The 25,416-nt window shown below is 48.4% G+C and overlaps 1 protein-coding gene across 1 annotated transcript in view; it reads right to left on the reverse strand.

Moving 5' to 3' along the window:
- Positions 1-25,167, reverse strand: part of LOC142575075 (kinesin-like protein KIF12) — a 769,060-nt gene extending 743,893 nt beyond the window's left edge. The window contains exon 1 of the mRNA XM_075684038.1: positions 25,090-25,167. Coding sequence (XP_075540153.1) covers positions 25,090-25,142 — 53 coding nt within the window. The 5' untranslated portion in view covers positions 25,143-25,167. The remainder of the gene's footprint in view (positions 1-25,089) is intronic.
- Between the last annotated feature and the right edge of the window lie 249 nt (positions 25,168-25,416).

Below are 25,416 nucleotides of genomic sequence, written 5' to 3' on the forward strand. Positions count from 1 at the left end.
CTGACGCCCGTGGTTGTACCTGGGTCGCAAGCCCCAAGGGTAGCGTTGGCCTGGCGGCCTGGGGTACAACTGGAAGCATCCGAAGGTCCCGGCAAAGCATGAGTCGACTGGTAACAACGAAACAACTTGTTTATTTTAACATCGCAAAGAGTTGGCGGTCAGGTTTGACCGAAGTAGAGAGACGGGAGAGCACTTCACTCAACAGAAGAAATCGGAGCCCTCCCTTTTGGCGTCCGGGGGCAGCTGTTTTTATACTCTCGCAGTTGAGGGCAAGAAGGAACCCCTCAAAAGACGAGCACGTGAATGTACAATGGGCTAATGGTGACGCACACTGTCGTAGCGATGCCGTAGCACCATGTCGAGCACGATCTCGTAGCACCCTGTCGTGGCGCTGCCGGTCGGACACAATGACTGTAATGAGAGGATGGTCCCTGCTTTGGCATCGCCTGTTTCGGGCATAATGACTGGAACGAGATCCCTGCTTTGGCATCGCCTGTTTCGGGCACAATGACTGGAATGAGATCCCTGCTTTGGCATCGCCTGTTTCGGGCACAATGACTGGAATGCGAGGATGATCCCTAGGCGGTCGCATCGCCGCAGTCGCGCCTGGAAACACCTGGCGATGAGTGTTGCGGCGACGACGATCGGGCCAAAATGTCCGCCGCCCCGCCGCAGTCGCGCCGGCAAAACCACGTGTCGCAGGCGAAACGCAACAGACCGCCCCGCCGGGGGAAGGAGATCCCGATGGACAGGGGACTGCATCCGCTGGCCGGAGGGATGTCGCTCGATGATGCTCATAACCGAAGTCGGGCGTCCCTCGACGTTTCTTGAGCGCAGCGCACAGAGAAGGCCTCGTTCTCTCGTTCAGGTTCGCACGGGACACTGCAAAGTGACTTCGGGAGAGTTCACATTTTTGTTCTCGTTCCCGGCAAGCGTTAGAACTACGCTGAAACTCAACCGCTCAGTCCGCAAGCACGGCACAACCCTCACTAAGCCCTGCCAGGCTCTTTCCCCTTTTTATACCACTGCCTAGTTCCTTACAGTAGTCTAGCATCACTCAGAACGCGTCCACAAATTGAAAAATTGCACTAGAAAGCATATCATCACTTTGAAACACTAAACAAAAGCAATATGTTAAAAAAAAATCCTGCCTCAGGAAGAAAACATCAGTAACAAACAATTTTGAGGCTGATTCCTACGTTAGGGGCTTCGACTTAAGCCATCGGCGTTACCGTTGAGACTCCCCTTTTTGTAACGCACCTCAAAGGAATATTGTTGTAAAGCGAGGCTCCAGCGCAGGAGGCGGCCATTTTTGGGAGAGATGGTCTGCAGCCATTGGAGAGGGCAGTGATCCGTCTCAATGATAAACCTCGAGCCGGCTAGATAGCATGACAATTTCTGAACGGCCCACACGAGACACGCACACTCTTTCTCGGTGGCGCTATACGCCTGCTCACGACTGGACAGCTTACGACTAGCATACAGGACGGGGTGTTCTACTTCTCCATTTTCCCGTTGGCACAGTACAACGCCCATGCCTCGCTCACTAGCATCGCACTGAACAATGAACCCTTTTGTATAGTCTGGCGATCGTAGCACAGGCTGGCTTGTTAGGGCACTCTTTAGGGCGCTAAAAGCTCTTTCCTTGGTCTCGTCCCAGACGACTGTTTGAGGCTCTGTCTTTCTTAGAGCATCCGTCAGGGGAGCCGCGATATCAGAGTACCTAGGGATGTACCTCTGATAGTAGCCGGCGACACCCAAGAACGACCGAATATCGGTCTTTGTGCGCGGTTGCGGAAAGTCTCGCACAGCGGCCACTTTTATTTCAGAGGGGCGGCGACGACCCTGACCAATCACGTGACCGAGGTAGACAACCTCGGCCTGTGCTAACTGGCACTTAGGAGCCTTTACTGTCAAGCCTGCTTCGCGCAGGCGGGTTAGCACTGCCCGCAAGTGTGTCATATGCTCAGACCAGGATGCGGAGAATATCGCTACGTCGTCTAGATACGGTAAAGCGAATTCTTGCTGTCCCCGCAACACTTTATCCATGAGACTTGAAAAACAGTATGGCGCGTTCTTCAAACCAAAACTCAACACTTTAGGACGGAATGTTCCCATTGGTGAAATGAACGCCGCATACCTACTAGCCTCTTCTGTAAGTGGAACCTGCCAATAACCCCTGACAAGATCTAGGGTGGAAATAAACTGAGCGCTACTAACTTTCTCAAGGCGCTCCTCGATGTTAGGGATCGGATAAATTTGATCCTTAGTGATGGAATTAAGCCTGCGGTAGTCGACGCAAGGACGAGGTTCCTTGCCCGGTACCTCAACTAAAATCAAAGGGGAGGTATAATCACTCTCACCTGCCTCAATAACACCGAGCTGTAGCATTTTCTTTACCTCAGCCTCCATAATATCGCTCTGGCGGGGTGACACCCGATACGCCTTGGATCGTACTGGCTCTGGGGAGGTAAGTTCTATATCATGAGTAAGTACAGAAGTCCTACCAGGCCTCTCAGAGAACAGACCTTCAAACTCTTGTAATAGCTGGTGTAGTTCGGTTTTCTGCTCGGGCGACAGCGGTGCTTTACTGATAAGGTCACTAATGACTTGACCGGTGTCTTCCCTGTTCGTCACTGAGCCTAGTCCTGGAAGCTCGACCGGAAGCTCTTCAGGAACGTTTACCATCATGCACACCACTGCTTCCCTTTGTCTATAAGGTTTGAGCAGATTACAGTGGTAAACTTGCTGTGCTTTCCGCTTTCCTGGCAGACTTACCACGTAGTTAACGTCCGACATTTTCTGAACAATTCGTGCTGGGCCCTCCCACTGCACGTCTAGTTTGTTGTTTAGCGATGTGCGCAATATCATGACCTCATCGCCAACCTCAAAACGACGGGCCCTGGCTGTCCGATCATAATAAACCTTGGCCCTCTGCTGGGCCTTTGCCATTGCTTCACCTGACAACTCCTGTGCCCTTCTTAAGCGTTCGAGGAGCTTAAGCACGTACTCCACCACGACTGGGTCGTCGCCCCTACCTTCCCACGATTCTCGAAGCATGCGAAGCGGAGATCGAAGCGAGCGACCGTACACCAGTTCAGCTGGCGAAAACCCCGTAGCCGCATGCGGCGCGGTCCTTAAAGCAAACATCACCCCAGGCAGACACAGCTCCCAGTCAGTTTGATGTTCAAAACACAAGGCTCTCAACACGCGCTTCATGACGGAGTGGAGCTTCTCAACGGAATTCGACTGTGGGTGGTACACTGAGCTGTGTAGCAGCTTTACCCCACACCTTTCGAGAAAAGTTGTCGTCAAAGCGCTAGTAAACACTGTGCCCTGATCTGATTGAATTTCTGCAGGAAAACCAACTCGCGCAAATATGGACAGTAGTGCATTAACTATCTCAACTGAGCTGAGTTCTTTAAGCGGCACTGCTTCAGGGAACTTTGTCGCTGGGCAGATCACAGTCAAAATGTGTCTGTACCCCGTGGCTGTTACCGGCAGAGGTCCCACAGTATCAATAACGAGCCGTCTAAAAGGCTCCGTAATGATAGGTACCAATTTCAACGGCGCCCTCGATTTGTCCCCTGGTTTGCCCACCCGCTGACAAGTGTCACATGTCCTCACGAAATGGTCTGCGTCCCGAAAACACCCTGGCCAATAGTACTCTTGCAAGAGACGGTCCTTAGTTTTCTTAACTCCTAGGTGTCCGGACCACGAACCCCCATGTGACAAGCGCAACAGATCCCGACGATAGCATTGAGGCACGACCAGCTGATCGAACTCCACTCCTCGGCGGTCTAGATACTTCCGGTACAGGACTCCACCTCTTTCCACAAAACGCGCAGTTTTCCTGGCGATACCTTCTTTGACATTGCAGCGCACGTTTTCCAGGCTGCCATCCTTTTTTTGCTCGGCTATCAAAGCCGTCCGGCTGACTTTTAGCAACCTATCAAGTCCGTCTGACGTAGGCGCGATGAGCAAATCAGTAGATAGCTCTTCTAACTTTCCCGCGTCGGGCGTTTCCTCTCCAGTATCTGGCGCCTTTAACGTTACAGACTCAAGTTTATTCAGTTCGGGCGTGCTCGGAATATCAGCTTGCTGCGCCTCTGACCCTTTTTCGTTGTTTGATAACGTCGGCCCCGCAACTACCGCCTTTGCAGCGAGCTCCCGAACCTTCGATCTGGTTAAGGCCTGAACACTAGCTTCACCAAACAAAAGCCCCTTCTCGCGCAGGAGGTGATCGGACCTGTTTGAAAATAGGTACGGGTACTGGGGTGGCAGCATAGATGACACTGCCGCCTCCGTCTCAAGCGCTCCGAAAGGTCCTTCAATAAGCACTTTTGCTACCGGCAGACACACGCTATGAGCTTCCACGGCTTGCTTGATCCACGCGCACTCGCCCGTGAACATATGGGGTTCTACATAAGACGGGTGAACTACATCCATCGTAGCTGCGGAATCGCGAAGCACTCGGCACTCTTTCCCGTTCACGAGGAGGTCTCGCATGTAAGGCTCGAGAAGCTTCATGTTCTCGTCAGTGCTGCCTATTGAAAAAAACACAACTTTTGGTGTTGTTTCCGGACACTGCGCCGAAAAGTGACCCGGCTTCTGGCACGTATAACAAACGCGCGCTTGCCTCATCTCGAACCGCTTTCTGCGTTCGGCTTCGGCTGCCGCCGTCTCCTTAGGTTCGGTCGCACTGCTTCCACTCGCATCCGCACTACGCGTGTTCCCCTTTGCTCTCATGGGTGTGAACTTCGGCCTCTCAAACTTCGAGCCAAATTCACCCTTTTGACCGTCCTTAGCTCCGCGAGCCCGACGCGTCACAAACTCCTCGGCTAGCTCAGCGGCTCTAGCCACCGTACTCACGTCTGGCCTATCCAAGACCCAGTATCGCACGTTCTCAGGTAACCGACTATAAAACTGTTCTAGCCCGAAACACTGCAGAACTTTATCGTGGTCACCAAACGCTTTCTCTTCTTTGAGCCACTCCTGCATGTTCGACATAAGCCTATACGCAAACTCTGTATATGACTCACTTCTGCCTTTCTCATTTTCCCGAAACTTCCGACGGAACACCTCCGCAGACAGCCGGTACTTTTTTAGAAGACTCGATTTCACTGTGTCGAAATCCTCTGCCTCCTCTCTATCCAAGCGAGCGACTACGTCGGCCGCCTCGCCGGGTAACAAAGTGAGCAAGCGCTGTGGCCACGTTTCCCGAGAGAACCCCTGCTTCTCGCACGTTCGCTCAAAGTTAACCAGGAACAAACCAATGTCCTCTCCAAGCTTAAACGGCCGCATCAGGTCAGTCATTTTGAACAATACTCGTTCTCCTGCACCGTGTGCCTGACTTCCATTACGAGCGCGTTCCATCTCTACCTCGAGACGCTTCATTTCCAAAGCGTGTTCGCGCTCTTCTTTTTTCTCTTGTTGCTCTCGCTCTTTCTGTTCTTTACGTTCACGCTCTTCTTTTTCTTTCTGTTCTTTAAGTTCGCGCTCCTGTTTCTCTTTTTGCTCTTTAAGTTCGCGCTCCTGTCTTTTTGACCTCTCCTCAATAGTCTCAAGGCATTCCGACAGCTCGTCATCCTCAGCCTCTAACTCAAGAATAGCCTTTAGCAGTTCAGGTTTTCTTAGTTTGTCTGAGACATCCAGACCCAACTCTCTTGCAAGCTCCAACAATTTCGGTTTGCGCAACGACTTCAAATCCATGGCTGCTCTGAATGCTGCTTTCTCTACTGCTTACTATTGTCTTGCCGCAAACTAACCCGGCAGCAACGACAACCACAATTACCAGCTCTGTTTCTGACACTAACAAAAAGCCTGGCAAAGCTCAGAAGAAGAAAGTCCCGCACTCACCAAACCTCGCAGCCAAGAGTCCAGCGCAGTCGTTCCGCTGCAGGCAACCAGTCGTCACACAGGGCTCGTTGCACTGCTCCCGGATCGTCGATGAGCTGCTCAGCATACAGTCAACTGCATCTCTTCGCTGCTGGCCTCCGTTGTCGCGATCTCGCCGCTGGCAGACAGTTGTTTGAAGTCGTAGGCGATCCCACCGCTGCCACCAGATGTTTGGATCGGACTTGCTGGTACGATCTGTTGGGAACTCGGCGCTGACGCCCGTGGTTGTACCTGGGTCGCAAGCCCCAAGGGTAGCGTTGGCCTGGCGGCCTGGGGTACAACTGGAAGCATCCGAAGGTCCCGGCAAAGCATGAGTCGACTGGTAACAACGAAACAACTTGTTTATTTTAACATCGCAAAGAGTTGGCGGTCAGGTTTGACCGAAGTAGAGAGACGGGAGAGCACTTCACTCAACAGAAGAAATCGGAGCCCTCCCTTTTGGCGTCCGGGGGCAGCTGTTTTTATACTCTCGCAGTTGAGGGCAAGAAGGAACCCCTCAAAAGACGAGCACGTGAATGTACAATGGGCTAATGGTGACGCACACTGTCGTAGCGATGCCGTAGCACCATGTCGAGCACGATCTCGTAGCACCCTGTCGTGGCGCTGCCGGTCGGACACAATGACTGTAATGAGAGGATGGTCCCTGCTTTGGCATCGCCTGTTTCGGGCATAATGACTGGAACGAGATCCCTGCTTTGGCATCGCCTGTTTCGGGCACAATGACTGGAATGAGATCCCTGCTTTGGCATCGCCTGTTTCGGGCACAATGACTGGAATGCGAGGATGATCCCTAGGCGGTCGCATCGCCGCAGTCGCGCCTGGAAACACCTGGCGATGAGTGTTGCGGCGACGACGATCGGGCCAAAATGTCCGCCGCCCCGCCGCAGTCGCGCCGGCAAAACCACGTGTCGCAGGCGAAACGCAACAATTGTTAACGTCAAGACGCCAAGAAAAGAACAGCGGTTGCGAGATCAGTTTCTTTTTTTATTGCGATAAAGACTTGCCCTTAAGGCATAATTCTAGGTGCGTATATGTGTATTATATGTGTGCTGTGAGGCCTGTGTTGTGTATGAATTGAAGCAGTGTTTTGTGGAATCTGTTATCATGTATCCAGCGGTCATAGCTGGTTGTCACACTGTAGCGGAGGCTGGCTTGCAGTAGGAGACGCGAGCGTTCCGATTTTAAACCAGTACATGTCCATATTAGGTGGTATGCATCTGCTTTCATCACAGGAACGGAGCAGTATGGACACGTAGCACCCAGTGGTAAATGCGACCAGTTCCACCTTGAGATAGCAGCCGGTGTAAGGGCCACCCCGGCCCGAAGCCTCCTAAGCACAACTTCCTCCGCCCTAGTAAGGTGAAGGGGGAGGGAGCAGACACACGGTGGGATAAGAGCGTGTGTGTCCTGCCGGAGAAAATTTTTATGGGCTCGGAGCGAGTTACGGGGTTGGGGTGGGAGGGGAATAGGTGGAGGATCAGGATTAGGAGGGCAGTGTGCCTGATGGTCAGCAGCAATGTTGTGAGGGTTCGCTGAATGGCCTTGAATCCAGTGTGACGCAAGTAGCTGTTTTACTATTTATAGTGTGTATTGTCTCGCAGATTTCCATCGCCTTATCAACCTTCTTGAGTTTCTGAATAGCCGCTAATGAATCAGTGAAGATATCTAGTTGCTTGATGGTAGGCAGCTTTGATGTCGCATCTTGCACAGCGTCGTGGATGGTTTGAAGTTCCATTACTAGAGCGCTGGCTTCCGTAGATAAATAGCGCTGGTGGCCGCTGATGAAATTATGCGTAGTACTCAGGAATGACGTCCTTCCGCCGTCTGGGAGAATGGCAGCATCCGTATAGACTTTGTAGATGTTAGCGCATGATGCATCGACGATATTGTTTTCGTCAATAATACCTGTTGTACCGCTGCGTCGTAACTTCGTTGGCTTATTAGTTCTGATGCTGGTGAATTCCCAGGGAGGCATTGGATAGGGCTGATTGTCAATCCGAGAGCCGCGTTTAAAATGAGCATGCAACGCAGGGACAGCCGGAACAAGTTACTTTTTTATTTCACGTGCTTTTTCACGTTGCAAAATTAGCTCTGCAATTGTGTTGAGCTGGCCATGTTCCTGTAGGGTCGGTATCGGAGTGATGCGGAGCAGTGCTGTGATTGTGCGCATAGCATCGCGGTTAATCGTCTCCAACTGTGCCAGCTGTGCCAAAGCCAGCCGTTGAAGTTGTGCCTGATATAAAATTCATGGCTGCAAGACCGCACGCGCCAACCGTCGAGCTACGTCAGTACGAGGTCCAGCTGCTTTGCTGCTTTGCTGCAATGCGACGAATAAGGTGAAGTGTTTTTGTAGAACTCTGAGTGGTTTTACGGAGCCAGTGTGCACCACTGCCGGAGTGGTGAATATCGAGACCCAGTATGCGGACCTCAGAAGCCTCAGGGATTGTCACTGCGCCGAGTCTAAATGTAAAGGGGTGCTGCGTGATTCTTGTGCGCTCTTTCTTGTTGGCCACCACAGCATAGCTTGATTTTTGGGCGGAAATGTCCAACCCTGCTTTTTGAGCGTAGTGGTTCAGAACATCAAGAGCTTCTTGAAGCTGTTGAGTTTGTCTAGATATATCTTCATGCACGGACCACAAAGTGACGTCATCCGCATAGATTAAGAATCCCACGTCTGGAATCCGATGTAGTTGCCAGGCTAGAGGTATTAGAGCAACGTTGAAGAGAAGAGGAGCCAAAACCGAACCTTGTGGGACTCCTCTGTTCGATGTGAAGTATCTTTCTTGCCCTCCATCTACTCTAATCGCAAATGTGCGATTATGAAGGAATGAGTAGATGAATCTTATCACCCGCGGTGGGAGTCCCAGGTCGATGAGGTTGGCTATAATGATTTCGTGGTCTATATTATCATAAGCTTTCGTTACATCTGTTGCTACTACCGTGCGCACAGCGTGACTGTGTGGTCAAACCTGTAAAGCATCGTCTGATAAGATAGAAAGCCCGTCTTCAGTTCCCAAGTAAGAACGGAATCCAATTTGAGCAGGATGATATTTATCGTGGCGTTCAAGCCACCAGGAAACACGTGTGGCCAGCATCTTTTCAGCGAGCTTGCAGACAGTTGAGGTTAGTGAAATTGGGCGTAAAGACTGCAGGCTATTTGGAGACTTTCCTGATAGCCTGCAATCAGATCATTTGCAAGGCCCAATAGTTTCATCGTCATGTCCTCAACTACAATTCTTGGAGAGAAGAGGTCAATGGTTTGATCACTGAGAAAGCCTCAGACATGACAATGGCCACCTGACACGTGAAACGTACACAACTTTCAGCCACACTACCCACGCCTTGCACGAACTTGTCATATACTGTCTTGCCGAGCTTCATTTTGAGTACGTTCTTTTGGGCAAATTTCAGACTGACAGCTTAGATGATCTCTTTGGAAAGTACCGGCTATTGTCTGGTGCCAATTACCACGTGTCTATAAGGCAGATATATGAATCTAAAAACAAATTGCGTTTACAGAAGGTTCTGGACCTGCCAGATTTGGACATGCTACTACCACCGAGCGCGAGCACGTTGGACACAAGTGTAAATTCAGGAAAGGGCGAGTTTCACGTCACTGTGACCAACTCTGACATTGGGGAAAAACGTCAAGGTTACCGGCACTACCCTATGTTGCCGACCATTGTGCCCACGCAGCTTTAAGGAAGTTGACATGCGGTTCCCGCAGTGAAAACCTTGTGATGCAAGACGTCGATCTAGATGATCCTGAGAATGCATTAATCAAGAAGATGACGCAGGGCGGGCTGAAGTTTCAACGAGCAGTTGTAGTTAATGCTGCACTCTTTACTGAAATTATATTGAACGAGCTCAGGGCGCCAGAATATGCCGCGCGATTTTTCAGCCTTCCTAGCCAGGAAGATACTCTTCTCGGTCTTGTGTTCGCTGCCCTTCCAGACTTTGAGGATGTAGATGTGTGTGATTTCGGTCATCCTGCACAGCGGGTAATGGAGCATGTTTTAAGTGCTGTAGCGAATAGACTTCTGAAGAACTTGTGCCGCACAGAAAATGACAAATTACGCAACGCCAAAAATGACCGAAAATTGCAGACCTAGAAGGCCTGGCATGTGTTTCTCAATCTTTATTTTTTATACGTGAAGCTCTGTTTTGTTGAAGATCTACGTATGCTTGTGTTGACAGAACCCTTGTAAAAAGAAACCTGTGGCATAGTTGGGTTTATTTACCTACATTATCAAAATTTAAACCGTGCATTTTGCCCATTCCAAATGTTAGCGTTTGAGCCAGTGGCGTAGCTAGGTCGTCTGGCACCCGGGGCCCATAGGTCTTCTATCACCCCCTCCCCGGGTGTAGCCGGCGGAAGGAGGGGTGTCTTCAGACATATATGACACCCCCCCCCCCCCGCTCACTGGCCCCTTGCACCCGGGGCACACGGCCCCCCGGCCCCCCCCTGTTGCTACGCCACTGGTTTGAGCCTCTCGTGATACCTGTTTATGATTGGAACTCTCTATGCTACCGCAGTCCATTACTGGATATTTTCCTTCAGGATTAAGAGTAGGCCTTTCGTTTTCGACCTGCTTTTCACAATTATCCCAGTATATTATTAAGACCAAGAAGACCAGCAAACAAGGCGGGTGGAAATAAAAGAAACACAAGAAATGGTACAAGAAAGGCGGAAGCTTATTTTATATGCGAATCAGTTGTGCGTGACTCTATAATATAATTTTTACCAATAAAATCAACTTCGATATTCGTGTGTTTAGCGAGGACTGTTTTACAGAATGCAAGAGTGAGAATCATAATTGTATATGGAAGATTTAAAATGTTTGTTTCAGAATGCAATTCTTACCATTTGTGAATAAAGTACATTATATGTCTTCAATATGCAATTTTGCTCTTTCTTTCTTTCCGTCTAAGGTTAAAGTGACTAAGTAGTATGCAGTTTGCTTGTCTTAGCCCCGACCAAACATCACAAGGACAATAAGACAGGTCATGTTACGATACACGCAAAAAACAGTATCACCAGTCAAGTAATCTAAGGAAAGTATGAAAGAATGTTGGTTTCTATGGTGGTGTTGGACTGCGGTGAACAGGCGACTCCCCCTTATTTTTTGCGTCAGCTATACGTGTCTTGCTTTGGAACTGAAGCATATGCATTGCTAGGTTGCTGTCACTTTAAGAGGTAGCATTAGCTCGGGCCCAACTCCAACGCGGCCTATTCAAATACATGTAAAACGCAAAAACGTTTTTCTGAGATAATCCCTGGACCGATCTTAATGAAATTTGTTGCATTTGCGAGAGAAAGTAACATTCTAGTGACTGTAGCAAGCGGAATTTCGATTTGGGGCCTGAATTTTGTTACAAGCATTTTCAAAAATTCGGAAGTTTGAAAAGAATAGAAGCACGAAGTTTAAACATTTATAACTCTGCATCAAGAACAGATATCGCGGTTCTGTGAACGGCATCCATTAGATCATTGAAAGCGGACAAATTTGACATGTCAGTTTACATCTTACATGAATTTGTTACGTTGTTTACAAGGGTTCTGCAAAGGCTGTATTTCCATGTTATTAAATTTTTGCGATTCAATTTTGTCCGCTTTGGATGTACTATTAGATGCATTTCACAGAATTGTATTATCACTTTTCGTTGATGAGTTACGGAGCTGTACACTTCATAGTTTCGTTTGTTTTAGAAATTTTAGATTTCCGCCAATCTTTATAGAAGATTCACAAGCTAAATCAAGAATTCGAAACCAACAGGCACTAGATTTTAAGTTTTTCTTTTAAATGCAACAAACTTCGTTAAATTTGGTGCAGTGGTTGCCGAGAAAAACGAATTATCCTTTTACATGTATTTAGATAGCAGCACCCGAGCTAAAGCTTCCTCTTAACTACAGCCATGGTTACCGAGCCACGCAAAGAGACACCTTGCAAGCGTAACGCACCTAGGCGCAGAGACACTGACGGCTTTGACTGTCCGGCCCATCCGACCGATCCGACTAGTGTGTCGTCACACCGGCATGCGGACGCCTTTTTAAAGCGAAAGCTTTACTGGCCGTGAACTTGCGATTTCGCCGTGGCGGTGCTTCGAGGAGGCACATGACGTTGCACCGCGTTCCTCGTCGTTGCGCTCGCCTCCGCTGGTTTCGCCAGCTGCGTCGCATGCCTGATAGCATGTCGGAGGATTGAAAAGGAGAGCTCGCGTGCGCCACAACCACAGTTGAGGCCGCAGTCTGGACGGCGACAATTCTGAAAATCAGGAGGAGGCCTGGAATCGACATCGGAACGAGATTAAGAGGAAACAAGTCGTCCAGGAAACAGACGAACAGTGCGCCGAACGACTGGCTAATCACCGCAACATAGCTAGACAACCAGACTAACCTGGCCTTGCATTCAAGATTAACCAAGGCTAACCATGCTATGCCTTAGCTTTCGCTACGTATATCCTGCAATACCCGAGATAAGCCACTGTTTTTCTCTCTCTTTCTCCCTATCACTAGTGCACATGCGCCACTAGCAGTACCAAGGAACAGGTGCTCAGCCGCGGCGCGGCGCCGCGCATTTCCGCCACCGCCATTTCATATGACGTCACACCGCGTTTCTCGTCGCTGCGCTCGCCTCGCCAGCTGCGTCGCATGTATGATAACATTTTAAACTCTCTCTCGCTCCCTAGTCACTACTGCGCATGCGCCACTAGTAGCACCGAACCACAGGTCTTCCGCCGCTGCGCAGCGCCGCGTCTTCCCGCCGCCGCCGTTTTGTATGACGTCACACCGCGTTCCTCGTCGTTTCATTCGCCTCCGCTCGCTTCGCCAGCTGCGTCGCATACCTGATAACATCTAACATGTCGGAGGATTGAAAAGGAAAGCTCGCGTGCGCCGCAACCACAGTTGAGGTGGCAGAATGGACGGCGACAATACTGATAAGTAGGAGGAGGCCTGGAATCGACATCGGAACGAGATGAAGAGGAAACGAATCGCCTAGGAAACAGACGAACAGCGCGCCAAACGACTGGCTCAACGCGGCAACATAGCTAGACAACCAGACTAACCTCGACTTGCAATCAAGATATACCAAGGGTAACCATGCTACGCCTTAGCTCTCGCTATGTAACCCTGGCATAGCCGAGCTAAGCCACTGCCAATTTTTGTTTTTTCTAGGTGGCTTTCAGAGTAAACCGCGGCGTCTACTATGGCGTTGGCCATGAGAATCGCGGACGCCGTAGTAGACGCCCTTGGCGGACGCTGTAGGGACGCGTTGCCGGCGCTCGTGTGTCTTGAAGGCAGTTTGCGACGTGGCTAAAGTGCGCGCCAGCGCGGGCCTCATCTTGAAAGCGATCTGCGATGTTTGCAGAGTCTGCGTAGTGCCTTCGACGTTTTCGACTTTCGACGTTTCGCACACCTTCAACCGACAGATGCACGGAGGTCAATTGGCTTCCGGATGCTGCCGCGATTCCTAACTCCAGCGTTCTAACGCGACAGCGTTAGGAGCTCGTGTCGCGAAAAGCCGGTGTCGTCGGTGGCGTTGGCCGTGAGCGAGAAATGGCGGAAGTCAATTCATAAATAAAAACAACTTGCAAGATGGGCTGAGTGGGGATCGAATCAGGGTCTCCGGAGTGTGAGAGGGAGACGCTACCACTCAGCCACGAGTTCGATGCTTCAAAGCGGGACAAAAGCGGCTCTAGTGAATGCGGTGTCGCCTTAGAAACGTGCCGTAGAAAGCTATACTGCGGTGTATATCGGTAATTATGAGCATGTAAACTACAGAAGTCGCCGTTTAACGTGTAGCGAAGTACGTTTCCGTTACATTTCTTCTGCGCTTGGCACACACGCAGAGCCATCTTGCGGCAAACACAGAAGACCCCCTCCTCGCAATGTACGGCGCTGTCCAGACAGGTGGCGCGCCACTCGCCCACTTCTCGCTTTCGTCTCATTTGAGCGCATGGGGGCCGTGCGGGGACCGGTCCGAGGATGCCCCAATATCCTTGCGTTAACGTTTTCTCGCTCTCTCCTCTCCCAACTTCCAGAGCGCGTCACTCGAACCCTCGTGTTTTGGTGAAGCGGCTCCTCTTTCCGCTCACAGCGCGATTCTTAGGTGCAACGTCCGATGCGGGACGCCTCTGACGTGATCGCTGCGCCGTAGCGCGTCTAGTGGGAAAGCGTCCCCTGCGATGTGTGCCGTGCTGCTTGCTGGCGAGGAGTCATGCGTCTGCGTGGTGCTCCCAAGCGAGATAGAGGACGATACGATCGAGGCGTCGGCCCCATGATCGCGTCCGCCTTCATGGCGCGTCGCGGCCCGGCTGTCCGTGCCAATCACGACGTTTGGCTCGCATAGGTCGTTTGTCCCTCCGAACACCGAGTTCTTTGGTTCGTTCCGCTTGCTCAGGCGCACGTTTCGTCTTTGTATGACTCAAGAGCATGCCGAGCGAATGCGTGGGCGGTGCGAACGGGGTGCGATAACGCTGTCGCGTTCCACTCTTGAAGGCGAGGCTTAAGCGTCTTCCAAGTTTTTTAGACAGTTACCGCGGTTATAGAGCGATCTGTGTTCACGTTTACCTGTGCGCGTGTGACACCATGCTGGTTAATTTAGTTAAAACACGTTGAGGGCTGGTTGGTTTGAATCCATGATAAAAAGTGTAAGCGCGACTGAACAAGGACGTAGAAAGAAGCAGATACAGAATGACAGCGCTGTCTCTGTGTATTTGTTTCTTTCTAGGTCCTCGTTGAGTCACGCTTAAACATTCTATCATTGTTAATTTGGTTAGTAAACGAATGTTTACAAGCGTGTACGGTCGATAAAGCTACTACACTTCGTACAGCTCATTATGCAAAAAAGAAGTGAGGCGTGCAGACAGAACACAAGAGTAGAGAAGTGGAGAACACGAACGCCTCACTTCTTTTTTTTGCATAATGAATCCTTACCAACTAGCTCAGCTTTCTGTCGTTCTAGGCTTCGTACAGCTATGTACTAATTTTCCATCGCAATCGATGCTTCGCCTTAACGGCGTAACTGCGAATATTTTTAAACTCAAGTAGCGTTAAGGGCTCCGTATCACAGAAAAGCCGGTATCGTAATCTTCAGATTCCTTTGTGAGCGCAAGTTTCCACGTATATATACGTATATGTATATGACAGAGCACCTTATCCATTCTCCTCGACTCGGCCTTCACAGCAGCACACGATGGGGGTACCCCGTGTCTCGTCGCCTGTCGGGTGAGAAAAGCGACCAGTTCCACCATTATTTTACCTCTTCTCGTTTTAAGCGCTGTCAGAGGTGGTCGAAACGCCTTTTCCGAGTTCCCGGCCGCCTATCTATACTGGATAAATCAAAGAAGTTTTTAGGCATGTAAGATTCTCTGGGCTGAAATTCTGCGCCATAAGACAGCCTCACAGCCTGCAGGGTTATCTGACTGAGCTACCTTGTATGCTCGATTGCCTTCGTGAGAAGTTCGAATCCTCGAAGTCTTCTTTTTTTAGCTTTGATGGTAGTAATCTTGAACTCACCTCCTTCATTACTCAAACATCTCCACGCTTGGAGGCCTGACACCGGATTAAAAGCCGACAACCACTGGGCTATACTAATCCAATTAGGAAGGGTCACCAAGCTTCAAGAAAGACACTCTTTCACCAGAACAGGAATTGGCCTCCCTGGTGTAGTATTCGGCCACTACCTCCCTCATGATTCCTACAATTATACCCATGGCCTTCAGTCTCCAGCAGCTGCAGAGCACATGACCAAGGCGGCAGTTAAACTTGTAACGCAGCAGAGGGTGCTCAGAATTTCTGGACCCGGGCAAGCTGCCAATAGAAACTGACCCTTGCAACCCTTAACACCCCAACTCTTTCGAGTGAGGCTAACTTAGCAGGACTCTTTGAGGAACTATCAGACATTGTTTGGGATATCGTTGGCCTTAGTGAGGTTAGAAGAACTGGTGAGGCTTATGCAATGCTGACTAACGGCCACGTACTCTGGCATAGAGGACTCTCAGATAGGAAGTTATACGGGGTAGGATTCCTAATACGTAAAGAAATAGCGGGCAACACTGACGAATTATACAGCCTTATAGAGAGGGTAGCAGTACTTATAATAAAACTCAAGAGGTATAGATTAAAGGTGGCACAAGCCTACGCTCCAACCTCCAGTCATGATGATGACGAAGGTGAGGATCAAATGAAGGTGAAGATGAAGAGGCAAAATTATGAAGAGGTAGAATTATGCATGAATTATGAAGATGTAGAATTAAATAGAATTATGAAGACGTAGCATTAGCCATGAGAAAAGTTCAAACTCAGTTCACTGTAGTAATGGGCGACTTCAATGCAAAAGCGGGGCAAAAGCAGGCTGTTGAACAAGTAATTGGCAACTACGGCGTCGGTTCTAGAAACACTAGAGGTGGGAAGTTGGTAGAATTCGCAGAAAGGAATAAGCTACGAGTAATGAACACCTTCTTCAGAAAGAAAATCAACAAGAAGTGGACGTGGAAAAGCCCTAGTGGTGAAACAAGAAATGAAATTGGTTTCACACCTTCTGCTGATCCCAGCGTAGTGCAGGATGCAGAAGTGTTAGGCAGGGTAAAGTGCAGTGATCATAGGTTAGTGAGGTCTAGGATTCACCTGAATTTGAGGAGAGAAAGAGTAAAATTGGTCAAGAAGAAATATGCCAACCTAGTCGCAGTAAGGATAAAAGCGGATATATTCAGGCTGGTATTTTCAAACAAATATGCAGCCTTAGAACAACGACATGTAGATGACATAGAGGTAATGAATGAGACCGTAAGTAGGCTGGCTTCAGAAGCAGCAATTGAAGTTGGAGGCAACGCATCAAGGCAATCAGTAGGTAAGTTCTCTCAAGCAACGAAGGGCTTAATAAAGAAACAAAAAACAATGAAACAGTCCCACTCTAGAGATCAGATAGGATTCGCGGAACTGTTAAAATTGATCCACAAGGATAAAACAAAGGATATTCGAAGTCGTAACGTAGGAAAAAGTGAGGAAGTAGTAATAAACTGACGCAGCTTGAAATCAGTGAGAAGAAAACTCGGCATAGGACAAGCCAAGATGTAAACACTGAAAAATAAGCAGAGTAATATCATCAGCAATTTCGAATATATAGTAAAAGCAGCGGAAGAATTCCATACTGACCTATACAATACCCAGAGCAGCCAGGATACTTCCATTGAAAGCAGTAATGAATAGATTACAGAGGGTCCTTCTATAACTTGCGAGAAAGTTAGAAGGAGCTTCGAAGAGATGAAACGAGGAAAGGCAGCAGGAGAAGATCGAATAACAGTCGATTTAATAAAAGATGGAGAAGACATCATGCTTGAAAAGCTTGCAGACTTTTGTACGAAGTGTCTTAGGACTTCAGAGGTCCCAAAGAACTGGAAGAATGCCAAAATTACACTAATCCACAAAAAATAGACGTTAAAGAATTCAAAAATTATAGGCCCATTAGCTTCCAGTATTGTATAAAATATTCACCAGGATAATTTTCAATAGAATAAGGGCAACACTTGACTTCAGTCAAACAAGGAAACATGCCGGCTTCAGGAAGGGATACTGTACAATGGATCACATCTATGTGATCAATCAGGTAATCGAGAAATCTGCAAAGTACCATCAGCTTCTCTACATGGCTTTCATAGATTACGAAAAGGCATTTGATTCAGTAGAGATAGCAGCAGTCATAGAGGCAGTACGTAATCAAGGAGTACAGGAGGCTTACGTAAATATCATGGAAAATATCTACAAAGATCACACAGCTACCCAAACTCTCCACAAGAAAAGTAGGAAGATACCTATAAACAAAGGGGTCAGACAAACCGACACAATCTCTCCAATGCTGAAGAGTACGCATTTGGGCTGGTTGGTTCATGATTCACGGATGCTCCGTGGTCAATTCAAAGAAATGTAAAACTATGCGGAACAGGTCAAATGCTACTACAGCAGCAGGCTGCGCATCAAAGGTGTTAGTACTGCAAATAATTAAAAAATAATCAACGTATCGTATCACTTTTACAGTTCTCGTCTGGCTGAGCTAGCTTAGTTCTAAGATTGCGGTCATAGCTCGGTCAGACGGGGCGGTGCATCAATGACCGCATGCGCGAACACTCAAACAAAGTTCGAGAACGAGCTAGAAATATTCAGTTATCACTGCATTGAAATGAATGTGGCTGCAAGCCGTCTTTCAATGATGTGACTTATCTGTCAAAATACCGCGATGACCGCGCACGTCTTATTTCCGAAGATTTCCACATTCATAATAGCGGCGAAGCATGTGTAAGCCTTCCCTCCATTTCTCTCCTTCCCAAGGAAATTGCCTTCTTATCGCATTAATTGCATTTTTTGCCCCTGCGCATGCTGAATTATGTTGATTCTATGCTTTGAGGTAGCGGTGGAGTATGTACATATGCTGACTGAAAGAATAAAGCCACTTGGTTGTTAGTCAGCGCTGTTGTTTGCGTCCCTGTCCTTGTCCTGTTGTTTAATGCTGTTTACTGTTCGTCTCCAATGCTATTCATTGCATGCTTGGAAGTATTCAAGCTAATCAACAATAACGGATAAATAAAGGATCGACGGCGACTATCTCAGCAACCTTCGCTTTGCAGGTGACATTGTCCTGTTCAGCAACACTGGGGACCAGTTACAACAAATGATTGAGGACCTTAACAGACAAAGTGCAAGAGTGGGTGATGATGATTAATATGTAAAAAACTAAGATAATGATCAATAGCCTGGCAAGGGAACAACATTTCAGGATAGTCAGTCAGCCTCAAGAGTCTGCGAAAGGTATACGTTTAACTAGGTCAATTACTCTCAGGGGACCCTGATCATGAGAAGGCAATTTACAAAAGAATAATATTGCGTAGGAGCGCATACGGCCGACATACTCAGCTCCTTACTGGAAGCTTAAATTATCACTAAAAACAAAGGTTTACGATTAGTCTATTCTACCGGGGCTAACGTATGGGGCACAAACTTGGAGACTGACAAAGAAGCTCGAAAAGAAGTTAAGGACCGCAGAAGAGCGACGGAACGAAGAATGATAGGCGTAACGTTAAGAGACAGGAAAAGAGCGGTGTGGATCAGCGAGCAAATGGACATAGCCGATATTCTAATTGACATTACGAGAAAGGAATGGAGCTGGGCAGGGCGTGTAATGCGCAGATTAGATAACCGGTGGACCATTAGGGTTATAGAATTGGTACCAAGAGAAGGGAAACGCAGTCGGGGACGAGAAAAGACTAGGTTGGGTGATTAAAGTAAGAAATTTGCAGGTGCAAGTTGGAATCGGTTAGCGCAGGCAGCCCACGGGTAATTGGAGATCGGAGGGAAAGGGCTTCATTCTGCAGTGGATTTAAGATATGATTGATGATGATGATGATGAATGACGAAAAGGTGTCGATTGTGGAACGACTATTTTTCTTTTGTTTGGTCGAATCATGCATAATCAGTGTGTATACATCATATCACATGTGGAGCTATCGCGGTTTTCGTGACGTCGCATGACAGACAAGCGAGGTGAGGGTGGTGTAAAAAAGCTTTTGGCCAATCGTGGAGTGCTCATTGCAGAAAGGGAATAGAAAAGTTTAGAATAGCTTTACCTTATAGCGTGCTTTGTTTTTGAACGCATTCGTTGTTTGCCATTTCCCTAGTTTTCTTCCACCAATCTTCCAATCGCCTGTTACGAATGGATGGATGGATGAATGGATGGATGGATGGATTGATGGATGGATGGATGGATGGATGGATGGATGGATGGATGGATGCTATGAGCATCCCCTTTGGAACGGCGTGGTGGGTTGCGCCCTCAAGCTCTGGTTATTATATTGCCTAATGTTCTACCTATGTTACCAAGGCGGACCCGGCACGGGTGTGGGGCAAGGGAGAGGGGGCGTTCTTCTCCGGCGGCTGCTGACAGTAGGGCCATGCCAGCGCCATACTTGAAAGCGGTCTGCGACGTGGCCAATGTGCGCGCTCTCGCGGGCGTCATCGTCAAAATGATCTGTGAGGTTTGCAGAGTGCGCGCAGTGCCGGTAGCTTCGTATGCGCTGTGTTTTCCACGTTTCGTTTACGGTGAAGCGAGAGATGCACGAAGGTCAATTCGATCGCCACTGCTGCCGCGATTCTCACTCCAGCATTATGACAGCGACTTTCCGCGCTCATCGAGCGGGATGTGTTTATGTTACCAGTGCGCGCTGTATCGTAATCTGTATCACTATCAGCGCTGCGTGTGGCGCGCGCTGTGTTCGTGGCAAGATACGCCTCCATGTGGAAACGGCGTCCCCCTCCTCTGCATATCTTCTATAAAACCAGTGCTGAATGAACGCTGGGCCCAGTGTCGCCCGCAAGTGACATGATGTGCCGTTGACTGATCCGCTCGACACTGGTGGCAGAAGTGGTTAGCACGGCAATGCACTGCTTGCACGAAGCATGAAGACGAATGATAATGTAGAGCGAAATGGATTTCTTCAAGCCACCGGATCCACTTTGTACAACAGGTGACCTGCGAAAGAACTGGCAGCTTTTCAAACAAAGGTTTTAAATCTTCTTGAGTGTTTCAGAAGTTGCCGAAAAGCCTCGACCTGAGTCTAAGAAAAAAGCGCTGCTTTTAAGCGTCCCGGCGCAGAGGCTATTGAAGTATTTAACACCTTCACGTTTGCAGAAGGTGAGAAGAACGAGGACTATCCCATGTCGGTGAAAAATTTTGATGAGTATTGCACTGCAAAGACCAATAGGTGCACGAGCGGTACATATTCAGGAGAAGAATCCAAGCTGCTGGCGAACCAGTGGAGGATTTCCTGCGAGACCTGAAAAATCAGGCACGTGATTGCAACTTTGGCGCTCTCACGGAATCCATGGTGAGGGACCAAATTCTATTCGGGATGCACGACGACAGGGTGCGTGAAAAGCTCCTCGCAGACAACAACTTGACTTTGCAGAAAGCAGAACAAGCCTGTAAAGCAGCTGAAGCAGCAGCAACTCAACAGCAAATGTCGAGCCAAGAACACCAAGCGCATCCAGTTCGACAAAACCAGCAGGTTGACAAACACCAGCAAAAAGACTACTCAAGAGAGCCACTTGCACCACACAACGACGGCGACACAGTCAGAATAAAACACGGCGCATGATCAAAAAAGGCTCAGGTTCTCCGGTCGTCTGGTCAACCAAGGTCATATCTAGTCATGACTGAAGACGGCCAACTCTTTCGACGCAATCGCGAGCACCTATTGCCAACTAGAGAGTCTTTCCGCCTACGCGGTCCCCACCAGGACGAGGAAGACTATATTCAGGAATGCGCTGCCCCTACGTGCAAGCAACACGACCCAAATGCGGCGCAAAATCAAGACTGCACAGCGAGCACTGTGCCGATACGTCCGCAGCAGGTGGTAGCTCCAAGAAAGACTACAAGACAACGTCGACCGCCTCGACGCTTTATGTATGGCGAGAACATTGAACAAGTGCCGTGACTTTATTCAGTGCTATGATCTTCATTGTAGTTTTGATGCCCACATCTGTATTGATTTCACTGTCTCTTTTCTGTTTTCCAAAGATAAAAAGCTGTCCTCGTTATGCAATTTTTTTTTACAAAAGGAGATGTATTCTAATCTTTATCACTATCAGCGCTGCGTGTGGCGCAAGCTGTGTTCGTGGCAAGATACGCCCCCATGTGGAAATGGCGTCCCCCTCCTCTGCATATGTTGTATAAAACCAGTGCTGAATAAACGCTGGGCCCACTTTGGCCACAAAGTGACACGTGATGTGTTGTTGACTGATCCGCTCGATACACCCGCGACACCGTGCTTGTGAACTTAGTTTAAACACGTTGGCGGGCAAGTTGGTTTGAATCCATTATAGAATGTGATACTCATATCAGTGTTAAAAATTAAATTATGGGGTTTTACGTGGCAAAACCACTTTCTGATTATGAGGCACGCCGCAGTGGGGGACTCCGGAAATTTCGACCACCTGGAGTTCTTTAACGTGCACCTAAATCTAAGTACACGGGTGTTTTCGCATTTCGCCCACATCGAAATGCGGCCGCCGTGGCCGTGATTCGATCCCGCGACCTCGTGCTCAGCAGTCTAACACCACTGATACCATTGTTAATTTAGTCAGTGAGGAAATTTTTACAAGTTTATACGGCCGATAAAACTACTATCCTTACTTCGCGTAGCTATCTACTAATTTACTATCACAATAGGCGCTTCGCATTTCGGACGAAACTGCGCCTTTTCTTTAGTCCGCATTAACTTTCTGGCTAATGTAGTTCGATCACCCTCGAGGCTACACACTGATTACTGCGTAATTTATCTCACAATATCATCTGACACTAATCTTACAGCCTTTCAATGTGACCTCAACGCTATGACTAGCTGGTGCAATGCAATGAAATGGATTTGTATTTGGAAAGTGTAAAGTAATGAGAGACTACCGAAAGCCTTCTATTGTAACCCTTTTCTTTATCGCATTAATGGCTGTGTACTTGACGAGATTTTCATGTATACGTGTCTAGGTATTCACGTAACTGCTAGCCTTTTTCTTTTGCAAACTCATGTTAAGTACGCCGTTAACAATGGTAATCGCACGTTAGGTAACTTACGCGACTTTTTAAGAGCGCCATCCTCTCTTAAATTAGAATTACAGAAAACAATTGTAAGGTCTAAGCTTGAATATGCACGTGCTTTGTAGGATCCCAGAAAGGAATTTATTAGATAATTAGAATCAGTACAACACCGTAGTGCTCGTTTCATTGAGTAAAATTATTTTCGCTTCTAAAGTGTATCTTTGATGAAAGACACTTCGCAACTTCCTAACCTTTCTGTGCGCAAAAGAGTGTTTTGTTAATCCTAATTTCATAAATTTTTTCACAATCCACATCAGAAATTTAACTTCTTCAAGAGCCATACTATTTGTCTTCTACTAACTAACCACCGTCATAAAGTAGAAGTCCCTTTTTGCCGTACTTACTTATTTTCTTATTCATTCTTGCCGAAGACATTGAAGGAATGGAACCACCTGCCCACCTCCGTCGTCACCATTCCCAATATTTCTGCATTGAAATCCGCTGTCGACGATTATTATTGCTGTACTAGCCGCTAACAGTCATAACAATGTGTATTTTTCTTCTCCACTCCCTTCTGTAATGCCGTCGGGCATTGAAGGTAATTAACTAAATAAGAACAAATAAAACGGACTTGGCCGCGATGACGCGCCGTGCACGCCGACGGACGCGCCACTGGTGGCGGCCTTGCGTAGAACATGCGGGAGAGGAGCCTGGCGCGCGCCGTAGTTTGTTGTGTCGTTGATCGTGCTTCTCTGTCTTATTTACGTTTTCAGAGCAAGATAGGCAACACCATTCGCACGTGTGGGGTGGCCAAAGCTTCAGGAAACGTCGAAGAAGAATTGTTGCAGGGTGGGGGGCTCAAATACCGGTGAAAACATGCCGGCGATACGGTTCTAATCATTCCCAGCAAAGCCTCATCAGCGGGAGCAATGGTAGCAAAAATGGATCGTCGCTTCGAAGGGAAATTTCTTGTTCTCATCCTTTCCTTTGTCTCGTCGGTGTCTTTTCCCCTCGATCATAGTTAGACGCGTGAGCAACGAATCACGCTGTGTCTTATCGGAATGATACCAAGGAAGTGCTTCTTCAACAGCTTTATTTTTTTTCGCCCTAGGGCATCTTAGATATTGTTTGCGTTTTTGGAAATGTGTTTAGAAAATAGGTAGTTCAGAGCGAGAATTGCTAATAACTGCTGCATATGGTATTTTTGTTCCATTTCTCGCTGACAATTTCGCGTCCCGTTTGGGAAGTCATTACACCTCGATGCATCCTGAGCAAACTTAACACGCCGACTGATTTGTTTGTTTCACAACGTAGTCCCTTCTTGCATGTGAGTTTTGTACTCCTCAACTGAATTCTTTCTTATACTTACGCTGCAGACTAAACCAGGCCTTGCCGCGTATGCAGCAGAATTGCATCGGCGGTACAGCACTAACACGCGCTTTTATTAACCCGTGTGTTTGGTGGCTTCGTTGGCTAGTGTACGCGTTTCTATTGATAAATTGGCAATTACTCTTCTTGAGGCGATTTCGACTGCACTTATTCGGCGATGTCACATGTATTCATCGGCAGAAAAATCACAACGGTATATGCAGAGATTGCACCGTGCGGATTTGTTTGATATAAGTCTGCACTAACGACGGGTGCTTGTTATTCAGGTACAGAAGCAGCATTGCGCAAGGGTAGAATAAAAAAAAACATCGAGAGATCACATCCCTCAACAAAATTTATCGGCTAGTGAACATGAGCTCCACGTCATGTACATGGGGTTCATGGCGTTTGTCTGCGGGACACACCTTGCACGTATGTGGACCATGTTGTCCCAAACACCGGTAACATCGTGTTCATACCCGCTCGCACAGAGGTCAGCATCTTCCCTACAGCTGTCACCGCAGAAGAAGCAGCCTGGCATCCGAACAAAGGACAAATCGCAGCCGCGAACTTCAGCCATCCTTGCTGCAAAGGGTTGTCGTCTGCTACTGCTCCCGCGTGTACTGTTGGAAGCGTCCGCTAGGTGGCTTTCAGTGGCGCCTCTATAGGCGGTGCACGAGGCGTATACGAGGTGCAGATACTGAAGTTCCCGTAAAGCCGCTCCTCCAGCTGTGTGCCGCGCCGGCCTGTGACTTTCTCTTCTCATTGCTGGCGACAGCTGCGACGGACACCAGCGCCGACGGACATCGCCAACCAAAATGAACATCGCGGGTCCCCTCATAGCCTTTCATTGTCGGCTATGTAAATTTGACATCAGGCGAATAGAATAGAATCAGAATGAAAGAGCTTTAACTTGTCGCATCCCAGGTCACCTTCGCAGGGCAAGGGGGGAAAGGTTGGCCAAGAAAGCTTTCAGGTTAGTGGCAAACAAGCGTCGCCCACCGTGCATTGGGTGCACCTTAAAGAACTACAGGTGGCATAATCCGGAGTACCCCACTACGGCGTGCCTCATTATCAGGTTGTGGTTTTGGCAAGTCAAACCCAAAAATTTAATTTCAAGGTTGCCCTTCGCAATTTCGCTTTTTCAGAGCTACGAGAATTGCGAATTCGGCGAGCAGATTTACAAAGTCATGAAGCACCTCAAAATGAGATGGGATGGCATGCGAGGACACGTGCTCACCTAACGACGACGTTGATGTGGTCACCTCCATTGTCATCTGGGTTCAGGGTCATCAACGAGTCCTGAGAAGAAGCCGTGCTGGGCCTGCGGGACAAACAACGTAATGATAAGGCCTTGTCCAGCCCCCGTAGCAAGGGCCAGAACGGCCAAATTGCATACACTATGTGAAGTATAGCATAAGCAGAGTAGACGCAAAGCCCTGACAAGTAGCGAAACAATCCCTGCTTTGGAGATGGCGCACGTTGTGAAGTACTGTCATACCACATGTTTGAATGCTATTTCTTGAGTGTCCTGGACAATTTCCACTGTGAAATATCTGCCTTGCTG

The sequence above is a fragment of the Dermacentor variabilis genome, chromosome 3 (genome assembly GCF_050947875.1).
Source record: "Dermacentor variabilis isolate Ectoservices chromosome 3, ASM5094787v1, whole genome shotgun sequence".
Classification (NCBI taxonomy): domain Eukaryota; kingdom Metazoa; phylum Arthropoda; class Arachnida; order Ixodida; family Ixodidae; genus Dermacentor; species Dermacentor variabilis.